Below are 15809 nucleotides of genomic sequence, written 5' to 3' on the forward strand. Positions count from 1 at the left end.
ATAGATTTCAAAATGAAAACAATGGATATATAGGTTATATTGCGCCAACTATTTTGATACTAAGATGTTCATTAATTCAGTTAATATTAGATTTTAAATATTGTATACCTCTTACTTCTGCAATAATTTCTGGTTTAGAAAAAAGATTTCCCTATATATTTGACTTATCTACATCCAAAAAAAAAAAGATTACATTACTGGATCTACTAATAATTCAAAATTTAAACTAGATTGGGTGCCAGTAAGATATAAAGAATTATGTACCACTCTTCCGTCATTTGTACCTGTCGAAAGACTGTTCAGCGGAGCAGTACAAGTTTATACTAGCAGACGAGATCGCCTTGATGATAAGACGTTTGAAATGCCCTTATACTTCATATCAAATTATTATAACTATAAATCTAATTATATCTAACTATATCAAATAACTATATTATTAAAAGATATGTTAAAAGGTATTTTGGCTTATAACTAATGGTGATTTAAACTAAAATATATTTAACCAGAGACGTATCTAAAAAATAACTAGACAAAAGACTGGATTTTGATACTAACATCGTCTTAAACACAAAATCACAGGTGTATATGTAAATTTAATTTCAAAAATAAAATGTTTATATTTTCATCTAGATAAAATTTATTTTTTTATCTTTATCTGTATCTAGATAACATTATTGTTATCTGGACTCAACACTGCTCATGTAGTATTTTTTTTAGCTAGTTGATTAGTTGTCAACTCTGAATATTTTTCAACTCTTACGTAGTAAACCGTTTGTTACGTACCAACAAGTTGAGGCTACGTGGCGGAATTGAAGATAAATCAAAAGTTGCTCGAACGGTGAGAATATGAAACGGTTTGGCTTAGATTAGACCACTGTAAATAGATTATTAACTATATTGTTCCAAGTTTACGAATACTCGTCATAATCGTATACAAACGCACGTACGGAACATTATGACGACAAAATGAGTAGGTATATTATTACTAAACGATAGACGCGTATAGGTCCATGTGCGTTTCACGACATTTTGTAACCGTAGTAAAGAACGTCTCGTGAATCTATAGTATATTTATTATCGCGCAGAAAAATTAATGTATCCTAATAATATAATAATACGTGATTTCATACTGATTATTAAATGAAGCGAAATCAGCTGTATACGCGCAAAAATAATAACAATGATTATTATGATAAAAATAGTTATACTAACTGAGAGAAATTGTACGAACTAATCAAATGTTATTACAATATTATATTGATGTATTGGAACTCTTGCAGATAATCTAATTAAATAATGATCGTATAAATAGAACACGTAACGGTGTTATTAATACGAGTTCACAGCGGATAAATATTCAACAGTCTTATCGTACCATATTGTACTATTACTATTGAGTTCGGTAATATGCATTACATTATTACTGTTAAAGTACGCGCTTTATCTTCGTATAATAGAAATCCAACATCGAGGTACCTGCTGTGCCTTAAAAGCGGCGTAGAACGCGAATATTGGTGAAAATTATGCAAATACCGGTGTCCAATGAAATTTGATTTCGAGAAAAAAACAGGTTTTAGGTAACCAACATTTTTCTGTCAAGTAAAGCGCATATCCTGAAGTCGCTTTAGTTTAAAGCTACTATATGTACCGGTATTCGATGCACTTTTTTTTCAAAATAAAAAGACTCGTAGAAAAGTAGATTACGGTTTAAATATTTAACGCAACACTGGGCAAGTCAACAAACTTATCCACCACATTGCGTTAAGATAATCTAGATAATGTATTAGATAAACGAAAATATGAATACATTAAATTATATTTTAATATTTTTAATCTATAGAATTAGAATTAAGAAAATAATTTGCTTAGCGTGATTATAAAATGTTTTAAATAAATATATATATTATGGAAAACAATTTATCTTGTCAAGGTAGAATTTACTTTAATAATTAACTAGCTAGATGTGTATAACTTATACTCCAAAGGATAACTTTTCCTTTTTAACTCGTTAATGCACAATGTTGATAATATGTAACACTGGATTCGGCTTACATAAAAATTGTTCATAATTATTGCTTTCACGTTCGTGGATACGAACCGCACAATAAAAAGAACATACATCCGGTCCCGTGGGTAATTTGTCTGCTAGTACTTATAACTGTAATCATTATGTTAGTAAAATTACAGTCAGAGTCTTGAAGAAAAGAATTCGTAAAACAAACAGCTCCTGAGTATGAAATCATTGATGCCGGACGGTGAATAAGCTTGCAATATTACAAAGTCCTTGAATTTATTTTAAGATGCGTAAAGAGAGTATGTGTTATTTCGTGTTGTTTGTTGCACATATACGTTTACGGCGACTAAAATTTTAATTAATTTTCTCGTGGCATAATACAATTGTCGGAACCATATTAAAATATAATCGTATGTGTATATTATATTATGTAAATCATAAATGTTAGGTATTCGGCGTGTCACGACTAATATTTTGGTTTTAAGTGTTTCCGAAAGTACAAGCGAATCGCCAAAAGTACAAAGGTGGAAAACTGAAAACGTAATATTATTATATAATGCCGCATTCGAACTATCTCACATCGCATTATGACGATAAACCGCAGATCGAGTAATCGAGTAAATAGCTCTATTGCTCACTTGCTGGTGTAAGTTTTTCTCGTGAAGCCCCAGAATCACTGAACACAAGATCTGCTAGGAGGGACGGGTCGCAACAGTATGTAATAAAAGTACGAGTAGTACTATTATTACTAGTATCTCTAGTATATTATATAATAATACTAGTATTATTACAAGTATCCAAGATTTTATCCCTGAATACTATCCTTAGATGTCTTATTTAATAATGCAGTGGTAAATCGATAAAGAAAATATAAATATATTTATGAGTCAGTATAATTTTGTAGTTTTCTTTTTCCTACGAACTTCGAATTAAATTAACACAATTTTTAACGAGGCTTCTGAATCAAATTTTTAATCTATGTATATAATCCAAATACCACTGACTCACTGATCGCTGTATCTTAAAATATATGCAACGTACGGACTTGAAATTTGGAATAGAGGTTCTTCTCATATTTTCACCGTGCAATAAGAAAGGATTATTCGAAAATCGCATATTTAAGGGTCGAAACAGTTTTGGATTGGATGCATACATTTTTCAATTTTTGATTACCTAGGAAATATTTGATTTGTTTAATATGGTGATTTTAATAATCACCGATTAAGAATTATGTAAGTTATTAAACTGTATAACAACATAATCGAAGCCATCATTTTAAACGAGAAATGTAAAAGTGAACATGTACTATTAACACGCATCCCAATGACTTCAATAGATAAGCAATTAGAATTCAAACTTTTGAAGTTTCCAGTGTGACTCGTTTTTGCAATGATCATTAACAATTTACAAGGACAATTAAAAGAATATGTTGACTGAATTTAGAAAATTCATGCTTCTCACATGGATAATTGTATGTGGCCTGTACACGCGTCAGAAAACCTTCTGATTTATTTGTGTACGAACCAAAAAAAGGAAAAACAAAAAATATTGTATAATCTAAATACACTTTAATAAATAGCATCTATTTGAAATCTCGAATTATCAGAATTTTCTCAATAAAATGAATAAATAAAAAAATAATAATCCAAAATAAATTTAAAATTTTTGTACGGATTTTAGTATATGTTTAAATATTGTAAACAGTACAGGAAGATGTGAGAGACATGGGTATATTTAATATTTACTTATTATAATACATAACAAATTAATATTTCAGCAGTTATTTTGGGTGATTTATACTTAAAAAGGTATAGGTTCAACGGTAACACCCAAAAAGAGTTGAACTCTCACAATTTTCTAAACGGACAACGTCAAGTATTACTCCTCACTGACCATCGCTGCATATCAAAACTATATGAACTCGAAATTTAACATGGTGGTCTCTCCAATATTTAATACATGTAATGGATTTTAAAAAATATTAAAAATATTGGAACAAGCAAATACGGTAATTCAGAGATAATTCAGCGTATTACCAAAATTACTATACTGATTCATTTGAACTTTCGTTTTATTTGTTTTATAAGCACCAACAGTTACACCAAACTTGGCTTTAAATTGTGTAAAGTAATAATCCATTAAAACCTATATCACGCCCAAGAATGTTCCGTGTGAAGCCGGGTAATTAAGCAAGTATTTTATATAAAATTCAACGAAAAATACATTATCTTAAACTTTTGTAGTGATAAAATGCAAAAGTGCACATATTTTGACATAGTTAAAGTATTGTTCTTGTTAGTACTTTGATTAATAATAAAAATATATCATTCCAGAAAAATATTTCAACGTAAAAATAACTGTTTTCAAAAGCAGCTATATTTATCGGATAGCATATTGTTTTTATACTACAAAAAACTAAAGACTTAAGAACTCGCACTAGATCTTGTATAGCTTATATATATATATATATATATATATGTACATATCCGTCATACAATTCACATTTCGTGTGAGTGAACTGAAACAGTTGTGCAGGGATGTCGTAGGAGATAAGTATTAAGAAGTAGGTTTGATTTTGCGGCAACGCTAAGGTTATAACAAAACACAGGAGCCACATCAGCTTGTTAGCATTTTAAATATATTACGGCTTTATGCACAACGTCTAGATGTCGACCATAACTATCACTATAATACCTTGCGGCTTCTACAAAGCTCGTAGAAAAACGACTTGGGCGAATTGAAACTCAATTATAAAACTGTTAACACGTGGTATATAGCATGGTCGTCGCCTCCACTAACAACGCCTTCATGGTTTTGGTCGAAGTAGTAGTGAAAAAAACTCACCCTTACTAAGTGACTAATATTAACACGTGCCTACGTTTTGAAAATCCATTAAAATAATTAAGGGACCGGCTCGTGTGGGTGAGTGTGCGGAGAGCGGAAAGAAAAGAAGACAATTTAACAAATATATATATATATATATATATTTATATATATTACTGTACGCCGTTGTATAACGAGAGTCCTTTATAATAGTTTCTCTTTATCCTCTCTGACTATGAAACCATATGATATTTGGTCCTCAGTCTAGGGGCGTGCAACAACAACGACACGCGGCGTATTCTTATCGATAACTTTTAACTCTTTATTTTCATTATCTTAATTTTTTCCCAGTTGGCGGGGGCTCTTTTACACTTAAAAATTCTAGATCAATACCATCAACGCTGTCGTCCTGAACTGGCTGATTTTTTGAGCGTTGTTCATCAAATAATTTTAATATTTCCCTTTGAAACCCCACCCATCATTTATTATTAAAGTTTAGATTACATGTTAGTCCACATTCTCGTGTACGATCCACTCTTACGAATACGTATGTTTTATATTTGCTATGGCGCAAACAAGATATACGAAAGAGGACAATTTTATTTTACACTTCAATAGAATACACAAATTATATTAAAATTTCATACTTTTCGTGTTTGAAGATTATCATCGGATAGCTTTCCGCCATTATTAATATTGTCAATAATATTTTGGGATATAATATCCTATGGGATATTATTTTATATCAAGCTTAATGCAAATTGTATTTTATTATATTTGTATTATAAATAGAGAAAAAAAATAATGCTCATAATCAATGAGATCACATCCCCTTCCTTATTTTCATTAATATATGAGTACATAGGATTTTATTTTCTATGCAGTTGTATACAGTCAGGATTTATAAAATGAAGATCGTAGTTGTAGAATAAATTTAATCAGCTTTATGTTTTTATAAATCGTGTATGTGTATAGTAAAAATGATGATATAACAGTTTAATTTATAATCGAATAGTTTTTATGATAAATTATTAATTTTCTAGTTCAAAAGAAATCGTTATATAATTTATTTTATAGTAATATAACTAATAATTATTAGGTAAATTTAAGAGGCTATGATGATAATCCTACAGTTGGGCTAGAATGAGGGAGGTGGATCAACACCGGTCTCTAAATTAGATAAGGACTTTGGTTGACGGTTAGTTCTTCAGAGTGTGAAAGCATGTAAGCAATTTTAATTTAAATGGTATGTAGGTAATTTTTTAATAATTTGAATTGACCACATCGATGTACAGTAGATAAAGGGGGAGGGGAGGATGTGTTAAATAATGATCACAAAAAAGGAGCATCGTTGTTTTTGCTGATCAATGAAAATTTCGTTCTGCAGAAACCCGATCCGCACAATAACTGTCCTGAGAAAGAGAAGAGAATGAGAATGGTTGTGCACTCATTGGATCACTATAGCAGAATATCGGAATATCGCATAAAATACAGTGTTATAAATAAAAACTCATGTGTTCGCAAATAACGTGAATCATTGAGGTTTGAGTTGTGTTTCGGGCGAGAAATTGAACTGCTGGCAATATGTTACGTGCTCCGCCGCCATCATCGTGGCGTATGTGTATACCGTGGGCTCATATCACTCCCTCTTGCCCCCCCCCCCCCATAGATTGTCCCGCGGACCACTGTGTACTCACGCGTGTACAACTACAAGGTACTGGATGGAGGCAGGTGAGAAAAGGAGTGATTGTATGTGGGTGGACAACAGTATATCATAGGTGGTGGAATTAGCTTCTCGACTGGTGCGCATGTGCGTATACATTCACGCATACACGTTCACACATATACCTGTATGTAGACGAAAACAAAGAGATGTACGTCGTATAAAAGTCGACAGTACCGCGAGCGTCGAATGAAAAAGAAAAAAATTTTTTAGATAATAAAGTGAAAATAATTTGTGAAAAAAACTTTCCCCTTTAAATGTATGTACACTCAGAAAAATATCTTTCAATGTTTTAATGAAATGGAACCATTATTTTGAAGTTCAACGATTTACCTAGAATTAATACTAAATTATATTAAATTAATCAAATTTTCTTTAAAATAAATACATATTCAATACATTAATATCCATAATTTAAAGATGACCAAATCAAATTAACGAAAAAAAAATGTTTGAAATAATGAAGTCTATAGATTCGTTTCAAGCATACATCCTACTTAAATGAATAAAAAATATAATTAATTTAAAGAATAGTTTGATAGGTTTGAATACCTCTAAGGCCCTATGTTTTAATGATAATAAAACATTATTTCTAATAAATGTTTTATTCTAGATTAATACTAAATTTATGTAAAATAATGATTATTTCTTTCAACCAATAACCAAATATATCTTTAGTTTAATTAAATGAGTATTTATTTGTAAGCACTAGATTTTTCTTAAAATCAATACAATTACGTCTATGATATAATTATACTATGCCATCAATTGATTCAACACTCAAAGTTTATTTTAGAATTTATGGGTAGGATTTTCTCGATCTATTATTAACAATATTAACTAACAATTATTTTGATAACGGCGATCCGTATATTGGCGACGGCCGCGGCGGTGGCAGCGGCGGAAATTGAACATTACAATCGAACCAATTAACACGCTCTGCTATTATATTTAGTTATTTGTAAAAGTGTTAACTACCCGTTGCAGTCTTACTTCGTGTTTCGTGTATACATGCTCTTTATATTGTTTCAACATGGAAAAAATTATTTTGAATGCTCCCGTGATCATCGAAGATATTGAATTTCCTGATCAATCCGACTTACTCAATTTATTAATTAAATTAAAAGGAGATTGTTTCTTCAACGCATTTATTGGTAAGTACCCACATTTTTTTATTTGTATTTTAACGGTTTATACTTGTAAATACATCGAGAAAGAGATTTACAATACGTTATATAACTATTATTTGTAGGTATTTATACTACTTAGTGTGCGTTTTATAAATATATAATTCTAAATTTCAAACACTATATAATCTATATTTTAGAATATGGAATAACATCTGAAAGCCTTAAATACACAAACGAAAAACACTTAAATAAAATTTGTCCAAAAAATTTGTATGGACAAAGAATTATATTTGAGAATCATTTGAAAAAGTGGCAGTCTAACTTTGTTGGTGTAAGTTAATCAAAATAGAAGTTTTTAACTGGTAGATGGGATATTTTAAAAGGGCAACTAATCTTTCTTTTGCAGAAACAGTCTACTGTTAATGCAAGTAATGCATTAGATTATTCATCAGATTCAGAGATTTCTGAATACTCTACTACAAGCTCCAGTAGCAGTAGTCCAATTTCTTTTAAAAATCAAGTAATTAATTCATAATACTTAAACTTATTAAATGAATACATATTTATTGATTTATTAAAATGTTAAACTAATTTTTAACTTTAGTTGTTTACTATTTTTTTCAAAATGTTTACTATATAACATTATACCATCATTTAAAATAGGTATTATGTGTCAATTAGTATATAGATAGTATAAGTATAACTTAAAATATATTTATGATGACGATACACCCGCAGGTGGTGTCTCCGTCTTAAAAACGTGCAACATGGAAAAATTTTAGTTTTCTGAATAATCCATTAAACGCTGTTATAGTAAATATTGGAGTGAATTTAACTATATTATCAAATGTAGAAATGAGAATATTATCTGGTGAATTTCATAGATATTTTTTTATATTTTAATTTTAAAGCATGTTATGAATATATTTTAAAAAGAATAAATTGTTTGTGCATTTTGAAATATTCTTAACTTACATTAATCTAAAAAAGATCTAAGGAGTTCACTTAGATAAAATGCTCACTTTTAAATTTGATAATAGGTCAATTTGTTCCAATATTTATCATAAAAGTGTTAAATGGATTATTCAGCATGTACAATTTGCTATGTTATGCATTTATAAGACCAGAGACAACACTTGCGAGTGAAGCGCCCTCTTAATAATATTTATAACATAAAAGTTCTTTGTAAAAACAATAGGTATTGGTTTTTTTTTTTATTTAAGATATGTGTAGAAGATATATTAAATTTATCTGGAAAGGGAAGTATGATATTGTCATTTTACCAAAAAAATTTAAGGCTAAATGAAGAATTAAGAAAAATGTTATCTGAAATAATTATTGAATACATGGTCCAGAATAAAGTTTATGCATCTCCTAAAATCATTGAGTATATTTCTGACGGTATTGTTAATATATTCAAATCTGAAGTCAAGGTTCGTTTTTACAATTTGAGATCTTTGATTTAAATTATTGTAATTTTAAACAAATGTTTTCGCCCTGTATAGGAAACATATTTCATAAATGTACCTGGTAAAAAACCAAAGGGAATATTGTACCAAAAGTATCATAATACATTAACCAAATTACGACGACATCAGTTATGGTGTCCTCCAAAAAAAGTGAAAAAAAATTCTGATGTTGCTACGTTAGAGGAAATATCTACATTACAAAAGATAACTATAAGTAAATAATTGTATAGTCATAAATAGATAAATAAACCAATTTCAGTAATAGTTATGGTAAATGGTTATTGTTATATGTACCTATATAGTAAATGAAGATTTAATTGAATTAAAGAAATGGCTTCAGTTTTATGTTGAACCTATTAGTGAAGTAACTTCAAAATGGCAAAAAACTTGTGAAATTCGTAGAGATTATTTATTGTCACAGAATATCAACATAGCTGATATTCTTGACGAATGGCCTATTTTGAAACAGTCATTTGCCTACAATTTGGTAATATTTTATTTTATTGAATTAAAATTTTTTCCAACTGTGTATACTAAGTAGTTATAAATGCACGCCCTATATCTAATAGTTTGGCTTTGTATCAAAATAATATATTACTAGTCTGCCATTTTGTTAAATGTTTTGTGGCTTAATACTTGTAGTTTATATTAATTTTAACATTAGATTGTTTTTATTTTAGATTGATATTGATTTTGATTATATACATCCTACAAAAGGAAACTCACTGTTTGTGAAGTGGGATACATTTATTATTAATATTATTCCGTTAATGATCACTAACATAAAAGATGGAAACAGCAAATTATTACTCAAGCGTTTAATAGAAATTAAAGAAACAGATATTGGTACAATATTTAAAAGCTATAATTTTAATTAATTCAATTAAGTAATGCTTATTTTTGTTTTTGTAGAAACCAGAAATCACTTAGTTTTGGATTTAATGAATGCTCTATTGGTTCCAACTTCCAGATCATTTGAAATAAATCCTCTTACCAACAAACGACGCATAGTCAAAACATCTATTTCCGATGCCAAAACGTCTTTTTTATTACAAGTGGTTTCACTGAATGATTTACATGTTCAATGCCAATTACAAATTGACAACGCTTACAAAAACAAAGAAAAAGTACAACCATTTATATGCATTGTTGGAGCTGACATAGATGGTACAAAAGATTTTTATGTATATTATTTCAATACTTATTATAAATTACCTAACATAGTTCGTGCATTAGACACATGTTTTAAAATTTTCCAAGTGTTCAATTTACAGTATCCCATTCAATCTGTTTTAGTTTGGACATTTATACAAACATTTCTCTATGATATTCATAATGAGTGTGATGTTAAAAGTTCTTCCTTAACATCATTAATTTCTGATTTATCTACTATTTAAATTCTCATAGTTAAATTTAGTATTTATAATATTGTTAATTCTTTTTTTTCAAACTAATATTTTGGTAACATGACTCATTTAAATAAATAAATATTTATGTATAACGATTTGTAAATATAAATTCATTTATTTAAACAATGGATCTAATTTGCTTTATTTGTAAAGATTTATTTACTGAACTTGATCAATTCATGGTACATTTAAAGTATGTTCATTCATTATCATCATCGAGTTTTTATCGCTGTGGTATATCGCATTGTTCACAAACTTTTTCGGCTTATCGTACATTTTCTAAACATATGAAATGTGAAATGTTAAATAATATAAATTCTAATCATAATTTTAAAAAAAATAATAATTCCTCAACTAAAATTGCAAATAACGCTAACACAAATATAGAAATGGTCACTTTAACACATGAACCTTGTGCTAATTATGTTGATATTGATGGTTTAGAAAAATGTGCAATAAAATTTTCTGCCCATTACTATGTAAAATTTAATTTTTCCAGGAAAGAGGCTATCCAACTTCAAAAAAAATGTAACAAACATAATAACCACTTCCATCGCTCATGAATTAAAGAAATTAATTCTTGACAATAACACTATACAAAAAAATGCACTTAAATCCATCATTCATTTCTGTGAAAATCCATTTGTAGGACTAGATACCGAGTTCAAATTTCTTAAATCATTGGAAATTAATGATTATTATGAAAAGCCTAAAATTATTACTTTGGATAACACCATAGATGATGTGCGAATGAATAACATTAACACTGTAGATGAAAAAAAAGTCAAAGGAGTTATCCTACCATTAAAATTTCAATTTAGAAAATACTTTGAGGCACCAGGTATTTTAGATTCTTACATTAAAAATCAAGATTTAATGAAAAATGAAAATGGGTTTACAAATTTCATTAATAGTCAACTATGGAAAGATAAAATGTTGTTGTTCAATGAGGACGGTGTCATTTATATACCCTACTTCTTATATTTTGATGACTTTGAGGTGAACAACTCGTTGGGTTCACATTCATCATCAGTTTTAGGTGTTTATTATTCATTTCCAACTGCTCCTGAAGCTCTAAAATCAAATTTAAATAATATTTTTGTAGCTGCCTTATTTAACTCGAAAGATGTAAAATTGATTGGAAATGATAAATGTTTTTATTTTTTAGTTGATGAAATTAATGAATTACAAAATCATGGAATAAATATAATAGTAAATGATGGAAAACAATTTAAGATTAAATTTCTGTTGGGTCTAGTTGTGGGGGATAACCTTGGAGTAAATAGTATTTTAGGATTTGCAAGGTCATTTTCATCTAATTATTTTTGTCGTTTTTGTATTTCTGACAAAAAAAGTACGCAAGAACTTACCAATGAAAGTATTAACTTACTACGTAATAAACAAAATTATGATGAACATATTAAGATTAATAATTGTAAAATTACTGGTATATATGAAGAATCTATATTTAACAAAATACATTCCTTCCATGTTGTTAAAAACTATGCAGTGGACATAATGCATGATATTTATGAGGGAATTTGTGTGTACAATATGAATCATATCATGTCATTTAATTAATTTGGGTTTTTTTTTAGTTTGGAAACATTAAATAGTAGAAAACAAGGATTTAATTATGGCGACACTGAAATTGGAAACATGTCCCCTCCTATAAAGCAAATTAAAATGAATACTTTGAAATTAAAAATGTCTTCAAGGGAAATGCAGACATTTATTCATTTTTTTCCACTTCTAGTAGGAGACTTGGTCCCTAAAAATAATCAAATTTGGTTGTTTTTGATCAATCTTATTGAGATGATTGATTTATTGTTGTTGCCAAAATTCAATAATCAAATTATTTTGAATTTAGAAAAACATATCACGTATCATAATAATAAATATACTGAGTTATTTCAAGATTCATTAAAGCCAAAACATCACTTTCTTATCCACTATTGTAATATAATAAAAAAGTCAGGGCCCTTAAAATATTTATGGAGTTATAGATTTGAGTCTAAGCATAGACAACTTAAAACATACACGAAAAACATAACTTCAAGAGTTCATATTCCTATTTCGTTAGGTATAAAATATTCCATTAATTTTTCTGATTTAATTTTAAATTTAAGTTATAGTTCTTGTATTTCGAAAAATTTAGGCTCTTCGTTGAGTTCATGTGAATATTTTGAAAAAATTAAAATTTTGTTTTCATCTAATGATTTGACGACACTTGATCAGGCTCTTTGTTATGATCAAATTGTATATAACAACACAGTGTATAAAATCAATCATATATTAACAGCTTTATTTGACAATAATATATTAGTATATAAATTAAAAAAAATTATATGTTCTGATGATAAAGTGTTTTTTTTATGTCATACTCTAAATGTACTGTCTTATAACAAACATTTTGTAAGTTATATTGTCTCAAATGTTGATACTGGTCTATATGTTTTGAAAAGTAATACATATTTCATGGGTCCTCCAATTCATTTATATCATCTAAATAATAAAGACACGGTAATACGGGTCAAACATTACTTTACATAGAATATTTATTAAAATACATATAATTTGATTTATGTTATAACTTATAGTATAAGTTATACATACAACAGTATTTTTTATATAAACTTATGTACATTTTTATTTAACTGATGTTTAATCTAATCCTAAATTATAAGGAACCTATGTATTATTATTTCATTTATTAATATTGTATTGTAATGTATTGTATCTAATTATGTTTATTTTTTAATTTTTTGATAAACACAGCTTTGATCTATATATATTTGATCAATATATAATTTTGATAACATTATATATATTTATATTATTTATAACATTATATACTATATTTTTCTTGTTCATAAATTGTATTAGGAAATCATATGTACTTTCAAACAATAAAAAAGATTCTACTTATAGTAAAATGATAAAGTGTTATTTATATCAACTGTATAATTTTTTATTATAATTTTCAAAGAAATCATAGTTTTTATGAAAAAAAAAAAAATTTGTTTTAAAACCAAGAATTGTTTTAAAATAAGGATAAATAGCATAAAAACAATGCTTACAGTTCATTATTTGTTTATATATAAATCAAATTAATTTAATCCCAATACTCTTTAAAAATAAGAAATTATAACATACAATCAATGCAAGAGTTTCCTTTTTTTTAAATTTGTTGAGAAATCAATTTAAAGACATTTTTCTTTAAATTAAATACTATTTGACTTTTTTTATCTTTAAATTAATGCACATAATTTTCATTAATTTAATCTCTGAGTAATTAAATTTATGGATTACAGAATTATAATCAATGAAATAAAACATTGGTTTAATGAAATTTATTTAGCTTTAATATAATATTATATTATGCTATATTTCTATGAATCGATATCATAGGCTCCAAATCATACCCGTTTTTCCTTAGTATTATATACCTTTTTCATTGATATTAGTAAATATTTTTCTGAGTGTATGTGTGTGCGTGTGCGTGTGTGTCTCTTGAAACGTTTTGTGAAAGTGCTTATTTTTTATATTTTTCGTTTCAAAAGGAATTTGATCGTTCCACCAAAAGTCATTTCATTTTTCCAAACACCCGCTTTCCGCTGCACAACGTGCTAGCAATCCATTTGGCTGTAATAATAATTTATCCACATTTTTCAACTCGAAATTATTATCTATTTGTCAATCGAATCCTTTTCTGACATTCTAAACAATGTCAAAGTGATTTTTTTTCTTTTAATATTTCATATATACAAAGAATCATATTGTTCTCGCAAAAACTTTGTATTGTATGTTGAAAATGGATATATTTGTATTTTTTGAGATACACTTTTTATTTGTTAAACTATAAAAACAAGAATATTTTCTATATATTTTAATGTTAAACATTAACAAATTAAGAAGATGAAAATATTAAAAACCAACAGTCGACAGTAGACGTATTCGAATTTGGATAGTTACTAGAATTAATATTTTAGAGATAATATTTTTCGATTTCTATTTCTGTCGATTTTTTTAATCAGTTGCTACCTTTAATCATATTTTATGGGCAAAAGGTCATAACTTTTATTAAAAAAAAGTAACCTAGTATTTAATGTCAAATATGAATAATATAAATCCATCGTCGACACCTATGACAATAAATTAATAATTTAATAAACCCATCAAACAATCGTAAACGTACACTAAAAGACATCTTATTATAATAATTCGGTGAAAACCATGATTAAATGGAGTTTAATGTATAAAATTTGTCGTTTATTCGAAATACATCGTAAATATTATATTTCATCAACGTGTAATAATTTAATTTAATTCGTGGAAATTAATTTTCCGGTTAATACATATTTTCTTTGGAATTTTTAAGGTGAACAACCTTTTGTAGGTTTTTATGTATTATATTAGTATTGTATTAAGTTTTGACAATATTGTGTCAATTAGGTATTATAAATTTGAATTATTTAATGAAAATAATCCAATAGAAGAAAAGTTACATATTATAATACAGGCAATTATTTTTGGTGTAATTTATTAATAATCAAATCCGATAGTATACAATTAATTAATAAAACCAAATAATTAATCATGTACCTCCAAATGTAATAATATTTTCATGATGAAATATTTGTTCTCCTAAGTCCGCATCATGAATTTCGTACCTCGTTTGCTGTGATCGATTGGAATAATTCAAGTACACATAATGCCTTAATTTGTTTTAATTTCAGTCATATCTAGTACTACAATATGTGCACTATATTAACATTATTCTAAATATAACTATTTAAGAATAAGGTTTTAGAACATATTTAATATTCATCGCGAATAGACTATGCTTCCATGTATTCCGTAATGGTGATTCAGAATTGTACTGGAATAGCTCCCCAGAGTAATTTTTCCCTGTACCCTGCTGTTCCAAGATTATGATTTTGCATAACACTTTAAGGCACAGCCAATCATGTCCCTCAGGCCTTAGATGTATTCTATTAAAAGTGATATATAATGTTGCAGTGAAGAGTAGTAAATACGTGCACATTTTTTGGGTTTCGGTATCTTAATAAAAGTTAAAAAACCAATAGCAATAATATAAAATACTATAGTAAATGACATAGTACATAATAAATGTGTATACTTTATATACAGCTGATATTTTAAAAAAAATGTATGAAGTAGAAAAACATAGTATTTGAAACTGAAAAATCTATTATGTGAAGATAAAGTAAAAAAACA

The 15809-nt window shown here is 27.6% G+C and overlaps 2 protein-coding genes across 2 annotated transcripts in view; one reads left to right on the forward strand and one right to left on the reverse strand.

Moving 5' to 3' along the window:
- LOC112692898 (tetraspanin-2A) overlaps window positions 1-15809 on the reverse strand; it is a 301290-nt gene that overhangs the window by 120624 nt on the left and 164857 nt on the right. The gene's annotated exons all lie outside the window — the stretch shown is intronic.
- On the forward strand, window positions 7236-11331 carry LOC112692897. Its single transcript, XM_025567721.1, has 8 exons — window positions 7236-7714; window positions 7888-8021; window positions 8097-8210; window positions 8914-9123; window positions 9196-9373; window positions 9462-9646; window positions 9840-10005; window positions 10072-11331. The coding sequence occupies exons 1-8, from the start codon at window positions 7594-7596 to the stop codon at window positions 10554-10556; spliced, it is 1593 nt and encodes a 530-aa protein (XP_025423506.1). The 5' UTR covers window positions 7236-7593; the 3' UTR covers window positions 10557-11331.

The sequence above is a fragment of the Sipha flava genome, unplaced genomic scaffold, assembly GCF_003268045.1.
Source record: "Sipha flava isolate LNK unplaced genomic scaffold, YSA_version1 78_pilon_pilon, whole genome shotgun sequence".
In the NCBI taxonomy this organism is placed as follows: Eukaryota; Metazoa; Arthropoda; class Insecta; order Hemiptera; family Aphididae; genus Sipha; species Sipha flava.

Excerpts from the sequence above, each read along its gene's own strand:
- LOC112692897 (XM_025567721.1), top strand. The coding sequence starts at position 7,594 with ATGGAAAAAATTATTTTGAATGCTCCCGTGATCATCGAAGATATTGAA. Across the intron at positions 8,022-8,096 it reads GGCAGTCTAACTTTGTTGGT|AAACAGTCTACTGTTAATGC; the intron begins GTAAGTTAATCA and ends TTTCTTTTGCAG. Across the intron at positions 9,124-9,195 it reads TATTCAAATCTGAAGTCAAG|GAAACATATTTCATAAATGT; the intron begins GTTCGTTTTTAC and ends CGCCCTGTATAG.